Source organism: Hydra vulgaris, chromosome 08 (genome assembly GCF_038396675.1).
Source record: "Hydra vulgaris chromosome 08, alternate assembly HydraT2T_AEP".
Classification (NCBI taxonomy): Eukaryota; Metazoa; Cnidaria; class Hydrozoa; order Anthoathecata; family Hydridae; genus Hydra; species Hydra vulgaris.
In genome coordinates, this window is record NC_088927.1 from 69337840 (window position 1) to 69347974 (window position 10135).

General features: G+C 28.6%; 1 protein-coding gene across 1 annotated transcript; it reads right to left on the bottom strand.

Annotated features, from left to right (window-relative positions):
- Positions 1 to 8938: 8938 nt before the first annotated feature.
- On the bottom strand, positions 8939 to 9568 carry LOC136083573 (uncharacterized). Its single transcript, XM_065802976.1, has one exon. It carries the CDS (start codon positions 9566 to 9568, stop codon positions 8939 to 8941), a length of 630 nt encoding a protein of 209 aa, XP_065659048.1.
- Between the last annotated feature and the right edge of the window lie 567 nt (positions 9569 to 10135).

A 10135-nucleotide genomic window follows, 5' to 3' on the forward strand; every position in this document is an offset into this window, starting at 1 on the left:
AGGTTAATTATTTGTACACGAAAATTATTTTATTAATCAAAAGTATTAAAAAAAGTTGATATCTTTCTGGACAAAACAAGTGCAACTCGACAAAATGTTGACCAAGCTGTATTTCGCTATTAATATTTCGTGGCAAATCCTTTGTTGTCAATCACAGCCTTGCATCTTCGAGGCATAGATTCGATGCATAGATCGAGGCGTAGATTCTATCAGGTGATCAATGAAACTTTGTGGAATCGCTGCCCAGGCCTTTTGGATTTGTTCAAACAGTTGATCCTTATTACGATCACGACAAATTTTGCGGTTGACGATCTCCCACAGGTTCTCGATAGGGTTGAGATCCGGAGATTAAGGCGGCTAATCCATCACCGATAGGTGGTTGTTTTGAAACCACTGCTTGACTACTTTTGCTGTGTGTTTCGGATCGTTGTCTTGCTGAAAAATGCATTTTATTGGCATATTCCATTCAGCATGAGGAAACATAACATCTTTCAGGATATTTTTATACATGAAACGGTCCATTATTCCATCATTTTGATGTATTGGACCTAGAACGTTAGCAGAAAAACACTCACAGACCATTACATTGCTTCCACCATGCTTCACGGTCTTATAGCAGTAACGTAAATCGAGGCGTTTTCCGGCCGGTCGACCTACACGGCAAACGCCATCGCTCCCAATGATGTTGAACTTCGATTCATCACTGAACAGGACAGTTTGCCATTTCTGCACATTCCAGTCAATATGAGATGTAGCAAACAGGAGTCTTTTCTTCTGGTGTTTTAGTGAAATCAGCGGTTTCTTTGCAGGGCGTCGAGAAAACAATCCGGCTTCAACAGCACGTCGTCTGATTGTTCGGTCCGATACAGGCAGCTCTAATTGCTTTTGTATCTCGACTGATGATATCCAGGGATACTTCTTGACGGACCTGACGATCATAGAATCGTCTGTAGAAGTGGTGGAACGCGGTCTTCCACCTTTGTTATCTGCTGCCAACTTCCCCGTAGAGCGATATTTGGAACATAGTCTTGATACGGTCCATTTTTTCACGCGATATTTATCACAAAAACTTTTTTGTGACATTCCACTTACGTAATCGCCAATAATTTTCTTTCTTAGTTCCAATACAAGACTGTTGGGAGCCATTTTTGCTCTTGAAGTTATAAAAATAATAAAAATAAATAACCACGCTTCTCAAGGCTTACCGTGTTACATCTACCTAGTGATGATACAACAATGCTCTGTGGAACACAACGTATTGGTTGGATGTGGACTGTATTGATGTAATGAAACACTTGTTGTATTTCACTTCTTGTATTGATGTTCTTTGATAAAACACTTTGATAAAACTCACTTCGATAAACTGTCTTGATAATAATGACTGATTGACTTCCATATACTGATTGAATTACATGTCGATTTACATGTCTCTTATATAGTAAAATGAACCTGTGTGAACCTGTTCTGGAAGATTCTAGATGCTTCTTTTCGATGCTTCTTTTCGATGCGCCTGGATGCTTCTGAATGTTTCTGGATACTTCTGGATGCTACTGGATGCTTCCAGATGCTTCTTCTGGAAACTTCTGGAAGCTTCTGCATGCTTCTGGAAACTTCTGGAAACTTCTGGAAACTTCTGGATACTTCCTTTAACTATTAAAAAAACTTCCGTGACGTTGACACGGACCAGACTTGAAACAATGAAACAAACCAAAAAGTTTGCACTTGTTTTGTCCGCTGCAAAATGGCACTTGTCAACGAAATTCTGCCTGTGTGCTGTCACCTGTCAGCTGATAGCTCATGTCATGGCATGCTATGACTCCAGACTCCTCAACTGTTTGCTGTGGTAGTATAGTTCGTTTCATTTTTAAGACATGTAAAATTAGGAACACTTTTTAGCATTGTTTGATGTTGGTTGCAAATTTTTTGTCAAATACTGTATATATATATATATATATATATATATATATATATATATATATATATATATATATATATATATATATATATATATATATATATATATATATATATATATACAATGAAAAATGTATGTCAAACAAAATCTCAACTTCAAAAAATTTTTTTTATATATTTCTTTAAAGGTTTGTAAGAAATTAGTACAAAATGTATTTAACACTAGAGGCTTTACAATGTTTCATCAATAGTGTTAGTTTAAGTGCTGTTATGTACAAATTTATTTATTTTTTGTTACAAAAGTATTTTTTAATCAATTAATGTATTGTTGCTATTAGTTACCATTGTCTAATATTTTTTAAAACAGGAAGACTTTCATAAGATAATAAATTTTTATCACTTTTAAGTTCCAGAAATACAAAAAGCTGGATAAATGGTTCCATTATTTTTTTTATTTATACGTTGGCAATCATATACATGATTGTCAAACCTGTCTGTTGAATGGCCAGTTCTGCAACTTGAAATATGACCATTAGTGCGACTTCTCAAATTGTTTGTTTTTCCAGTATATGTTGATTGACCATTACAAGACAAACATTTTAGATAATAAATGACATTCTTGCTGCTACAAGTAATGTGACTTTTAATATTCCAAATAGTACCGTTGGATGTTACGAAATTATTATGAAAGTTATTTGCATAAACAAAAGCATAATACTTTTAACTAACACTTCCTGTTTTAAAAAATATTAGACAATGGTAACTAATAGCAACAATACATTAATTGATTAAAAAATACTTTTGTAACAAATAATAAATAAATTTGTACATAACAGCACTTAAACTAACACTACTGATGAAACATTGAAAGGCCTCTTGTGTTAAATATATTTTGTACTAATTTCTTACAAACCTTTAAAGAAATATATGAAAAATTTTTTTTGAATTTGAGATTTTGTTTGACATACATATTTCATTGTATTGGTTAAAATTATATTAATAGTTTTTTCATTTTTAGATTATTCTGGCCACTGTGCGATGTATTGGAGCAAAAAAAGTTCCGTACCCTTAACTCTTGATAATAATTTTCATAACTTTTTTCAGATAACCACAAGAAACGCATGAAAAATGTAATGTAATTAAAATTTTTATCCTGACACGAAAAAAGATGAGATGAATGTACAAACTTTTAAAACCAAAACGCTGAAAAGGGAGTGAGGGTAGAAAGGGTGTCGAAGACTTGAAAATATTTATTATATTTTCCAGTATTTCACAATAAATAAACAAAAATTGAAGTTTACCATCATTACTTTATAGTAAAATAGGGGTTTTGAGCCACAATTTAGTATTTTATGTGATTTGTGCAAGTGATTTATGTTTGAATTTAACACATTTATAAGTTATTGAATTTTATTCCAGCCTTCGACAACACCGCATTCTAGTCATCGACAGAAAAAAAAATGTTTCAACTTGCAATAGTTTTTAGAGAGCTACTTTTAAAAAATATTGTTTTCTCGAATGTTATGGTGGCTTCACAACAATTACATTTGGACGATTGTTAATGTTTTGAAAAAGTTCTGCAGAACAGAAATTCCCTAGAAGATTAATTCTCAACTTTAAAGTTCTCAATTGAATATCTAAATGTTTTTATTGCTATTAAGTGTGTTTATATTCTTCTAAATCTATAAAAAAATAATTAAGTTAAAAGTAAAATAAAGTTATATATATGTCTCCTAAAATAAGCAGCTGCTAAAAAATGGCATTAAAACCCCGATATATTGAAGAGGATAATGGCAATGCTGTTCAAGTTGTTAAGAGGTAAATCTTGTATTTTTAATTCACTATTAGTTAAATAATTTTATAATTAATTTTTACTGTACGCAAAGAAATCCAATTTAGCAGCTTATGCTAGGTCTCAAAACTTATTTGATAAATATTGCACTAATCCTATAAAACCACTGGGAGCAGGCCCAACTATAAAGTTGTAAGTTATTTTTACTCATTAAACTTTCATATTATTATTCAAACTTATTTTTATAAGAAAAATCAATAGCCATACAAACATTCAATCCATTTATATTTGTACATTTCTTGTACAGATGTTCATTTGAGTGCAATGACTTGGTTATTGAATGTTTTTATTTAGAATCATTGCGTTTTTTCACTAGAAAAAATTGGTTTAACTGTTTACAAAGAAGAAATGCCGACAATCAACGAGCACAGTAGAGAGAAGAAGTCAGGTAGGGAAATGAAGCCATGTAAGAAGAAACATAAATATTTTATTTTCTTTGAATTCTATTGAAATGACATAAACTGTACACTCTATTTTAACATTGCTTTCTTGCATTTTCAAAAAAAAATTTTCTTTAGGTACAATCAAGGAACCTTTCTAACCTCCTCCTGTTTTTACTCCATCAATATCGCTTTCTAAAAGAACAGATATAAGCAAAGCTCTTATGCATTATAGATGGTTTCCTTCGCAAAAGTTTCTAGTCTCATTGTTTTTAAAGTCAGGACAGTTGCACAAGTATTCCATTTAATAATTATTCTGACAATACTTTAAATAGTTTCCATGTTAGAAATATCCAATAAAACAAAGAACAAGTACGATTAAAATTTGCAGAAAAAACATACCTACGGCTGGAGTTAAAAGAAAAATAAGCTGTGGTGCTAAAAAAACCATTAAAATAAAGCAGAAAACAATTTTTCCACTTTAAGTTTAAATTGTAAGTTTTTATTATACGCTTTAACATTCAAAAAACAGACTTTTAAAGTTTTCTTAAAGGTATGTCTTTTATAGTTTATGTGTAAACTTTAAAAAACATTTTCGTTTTGCAACGTATCATTTAAGTACCTGTGCTTAAAGAAGTACCTTATTTTCAAAGTTTTAAAAGTGTCGAATACTGGAGAAAAAAAAGTCAATTTTAAAATGTTGTCCCGTACTCGAAATTTTGAGATTTCGATGGCTATAACTCCTTTATTTATTTTTGGACGTCTTACTCTGTGTGTATTGTAAAGAGCAACTATTTTTTTTTTATATGATAAAACTTTAAGATCGATCATTTATGAAATAACGAGTTAGAAATCATTATTTATATAAAACAAGGTAAAAGAAAAAAGTCGACCACTGGGTGGTTTACCCTAAATAAAAAAATAATAGATTATATAAAAATCAAAAACGTTATTGATTTATTTAGTATTAATCGAAATAAAATCTCGTTTCTTTACAGCCCAATCATAAACAATTTGTCGTAAAATATCTCCGCGAACTTACGGGTCTCGCTTCATTTTTTTATACGTCATCTTACTCAATATATAAAAACTCTTCCTTATTTATGTTGTCTTCGGCTAAGACATAAATCTAGTACTAAAATCATTTAGTACTAGAAATCCTTTAGAAAGCCCCTTAGACTATACCGTAAATATAAGACAACAAAAATTAAAAAACGTAACACTATATAATATAAAACGTTTTTCTAAAGACTTAATAAAATAAAAATCATCGGTCCTAAAGTCCAACTTTAACTTTCTGTTTTTGTGTTGGTTAAGAAAAATTAAAAAAAAAAAGAAAGAAAGAAAAAAACGAATTTGTACAAAGAAACTATATTACTAAAAAGCAAGCAAGCAAATACGCATAATCCTGAAGCTTTCCTTTTACTCCACTATATACCTTCAAATATGTGAATAATTCTTATAAACCATAATTTTATATAAGTATATTTTTTTCTTTTAAAAAAAATAAAAAAGAAGAATTTAAGCAATAACAAGTAGCACAATCCTTTTCTAAGATCGTCAAACCCATAATGACAAACCTCTAATTATTGGGTAAATTTAACAATAGCAATCATTAAAACTTCAGAAAAAGCTGAGCGGTACGTTAATCATCAGTAGTTTTTGCTTTAATTTATTCTTAAACTCATAAAACGTAGAAATTGTTTTAAGTTCATTAGTTAATATTTTATTCCATAATTTCGGCCCTCTTGTAGAAATTGAAAATTCGGTCGCCGCAAAATAACTTTTGGGTTGAATATAACTGTTATTTGAAAATCTGGTGAGATATCTGTTCTGATTTATTTTGAATAAAGGGTAAAATATTTTAGGAGATATATTTTTATTAAATTTGAACATAAATATAAGATCTTGAAAGACATTTAATTGATAAACATTCAATATATTTAAATTAACAAATAATGCTTGGGAGTGTGTATAACGGCCTACATTGGAAATGATTCTGATTGCATGCTTTTATTTATTAAATAGTTTTTTTATTTTATTTTTATTTGTACTGCACCAAGCAATATTTGCATAATTAAGATGGCAATGAATGAACGAGAAATATAAAAGCTTTAAGCAAGTTGGATTTAAAAAAGGCTTAGCTTTGCATAGCAGGCCTATGTTCCTTGAGATTGTATTTTCGAGATATTGTATGTGATCTCTCCACGTCACATTTTCATCAAGAAGCACGCCGAGAAACTTTAAAGTGGTTTCTCTTTTTATGTCCTGATTGGCAATACAAATTTTTGGAAGTTTCAAGGGAATTTTATCTCGGTCATGAAAACGATGGATAAAAGTATATTTTGTTTTGGTTACATTTAAAGATAATTTGTTTGCATTAAACCATTCAGTAAGAATTAATAAGTCTTTGTTCACTGACTTAAAAAGAATATTTATATCATTATGTGCATAAAATAGATTTGTGTCATCTGCAAATAACATTGTATCTTGTTCAGTACAAGCTTTGCTTAAATCATTAATAAAAATGCGAAAAAGGAATGGCCCTAATATAGATCCCTGAGGAACCCCACATGTTATGTTCATATTGGTTGTTTTACCTTCATTATAAGAAATGTATTGTTTTCTATTTGACAAATAGCTTTTAAACCACGCAATATTTACATGTTTAATACCATGGTTTTCTAATTATGTTAATAAAATGTAATGATTCTTGCTGTGTTTTTTTTGTTCACTTTATTTTGGTTTGTGTTATTTGCGTTTTTTCAGCCAAAACTGGTAATTAAATTCCATAACCATATTGAAATAGTAATTATTGTTTTTAAAATAAAATTATTCGCACCTTAAAAATTACAGGCAAAATCTTTGTTTCAAACAATTGCCTTTAATTGTCCATAAAATTATAAATTTTTATATTAAGATAACATTAGATATACGTATCAGTCTAAAAAGAGCAACAAAGCACAACACTAATACAGTTGTACAACATTTGAAAATTATTAATTTTACAAAATAAAAGATGAATTTAAATGTTTTATAGCAAAAAGAAAAGTTTGTTTCTAAATGAAAGTTTTGTAATTGCTCAATTGCAAGACAATAAACCAAGCTGTTTTTTTGTCGGCTAAGAACAAGTATTAAAAAAGCAACTTTTCTTGCATAAAATATGAAGAAAAATTTTTAAACAGGAAAAAACTTGCTGTTTCGCTGCCATATAATGCCATCGGCTTAGCAGACGATGCAATTTATATTTCCTTATTGGGAAGCAAAATAATTAACATCGATGCAATTCTCTACCCAACTACCAAACTTGTTTATTCCGATTTATGTTCTAACTCTTGTGCGCCGTTTGTTGCCAAATTTTACAAAGTTTTACAAAGCGCAAATCTAGAAATATTTATGTAAAAAATATTTTGCACAAGAAACTACCCTCTTATGATAAATTAAAACCTCCAAAATGTGGTATCTACACATATGCAGCAAAAGACGTCAACATATTCAACAATACATTTACAAAAAGTGATATTATTGACATTATAACTAATAAAAATAAATTCATTCAAGTTATTAATGAAACTGGTGAAAAACATATTCATGTTGAAGTGAAGTTGCTAGTTAAAATTTTCCAAAAACATAAAAAAACTAAAAATATTTATATTGGCTTGGCGGGCGGTGATGTCATGGAAGAAGTTAGTTGTTGCGCCTGTTGCACTGCTGCCATAAATTCATCAAGTGCAGTTACTTCTGTGAAGATTCATCGAAGCGCAGATTTTCCTCAAAACATTCCTGTTTCTAATTGGGATTTTCCCCATAAATTACTTGACACGGTGTTTAAAAGTTATACGTTTTTCGAAAGTGCTTTAAAACAATATCGACTTATCGTTGATAACAATTTAGGCAATAAAAAGGCTTTTGTTGGTTTAAAGATTATGGTAAACAAATTAGCTTACATAAAAGAAATAAAACAAATAAACAAAGCAGTAGAGGTAATAGATGAAATTATAAAAGACAGAGTACAAAATTTAACAGTACAAAACCATTACACTCAGACCGAATAGCTTATTAATTATTATTTTTGAAACATTGGTCTTGTTCTATTTTAAATTTTATTTTATTTTTGTTCTATATAAATAGAAAAAAATTTTAAATATATAAATTTTGTTCTATATAAATATATATATTTATATAGAACAAAAATAAAAAAAAATTTATTTTTTTTTATTTTTGTTCTATATAAATATAAATATATATATATATATATATATATATATATATATATATATATATATATATATATATACATATATATATATATATATATATATATATATATATATATATATATATATATATATATATATATATATACTATATATATATATATATATATATATATATATATATATATATATATATATATATATATATACATATATATATATATATATATATATATGATATATATATATATATATATATATATATATATATATATATATATATATAACTGGATAGCGTATAAAGCAAATTTTTTGAAGCCAGTTTTGGCCTTCCAAGATGGCAGCTTATTTGTTTGTTAAAAATTAAGAAATTTTTGTTACGAACTTTTATGTCTTTTTTATATAAAAATAAATGTACAAGCCTCAAATACAAATACAAATAATTTTCGGTTTTACATAGCAGTTATTTTTGAAAGAAACGCAATATTATACATTTACGTAAATTTCTAAAATATAGGGGAGAGTTGCCTTAATTGGAACACTTTAGGAAAAAATATTTGTTAACCAAAGATGGCTTAACTATGAAAACATTTATGAATTAACAAAACTTTTGATTGTTTTAAAGGTTTAACAACTTTAATGAAATGATTGAGCCAATCTAAAAAACCTTCATTTGACATCCATCCTTTCTCTTGAGTACTAAATACAGTTCCTGGAGGTGCACCATTTGTTATTTCTGGCTTTATTCTTTTGCGTTTATATATTAACATTGGTGGAACATAAAATCCTGCTGCAGATACACAAACTACAGCTGTTACTGAATTTCCTCGTTCACTACTAGTCATAATTCCAACTCGTTTTTTGCCCCTTGCACTAATAATTTTTATCTGACCATCTTGTACTGTTGATAAACTAGTTTCATCCATATTATAAAGTCTGTCTGGAGTTAACTTTTCTTCCATGTATAACTTTGAAAGTAAATTGAAGAAAGATTGCACTCGCTCTTTATTAAAACCTTGTGCACGTGCAATTGATGTTGATTCAGGCCCACGAAGCGACAGTTGTGGGTGCCTTTGCATAAATGCATAATACCACTTTTTTCCTGCCATTCGTGTTTGTTTGTTAAAATTATGTGTGATGTTGTTAGCTTCCGCAATATCAAATGCTAGACAACGAAGATCATCAATCCTTAATCCAAAGTACATCGATTCTAATAATAAACATTTGCAACAGCAACTTTGTTTTTTTCATTTATATGCCTTGACAAAGTTGCTTTTGGAATACAAAATTCATAAGCGGCTTCATTTAAGCTGATTTCTCCTTGTTTTATTGCTTCAACAGCCTTTTTCAAGTTTTCTACTTTCCATTTTCCATATTTTCGTGGTGTTTGCATCTAAAATAAAAGCAAATTACTATGAAGATACATAAGGAGAGTTTTATAATCTTATTACAGGCTTATTTTTTCATATATTTATTTGTTATTCATATATGATTAAGTTAATTATATACTCATTATATAATCATTATTTTTCATCATTTTTGTTTATTTAACCATTAACTATATAAATCAAAATCTATATAAACTATATAAAGTTTGCAACTTTATATATTAACTTTTATATACAGTAAAAAACTTATGCTGGGTATATACTTTATGTTGATTTACAAGTTTATCCGTTAAATGGAAATGTATAACTTTTGTAAGACTTTTACATTTTATTTTTATTTCATTGTATACGATGTTTACAATCAACTTTATATCCTTAGACTAT

Coding starts and splice junctions, on each gene's coding strand:
- LOC136083573 (XM_065802976.1), bottom strand. CDS start 9,568: ATGTACTTTGGATTAAGGATTGATGATCTTCGTTGTCTAGCATTTGAT.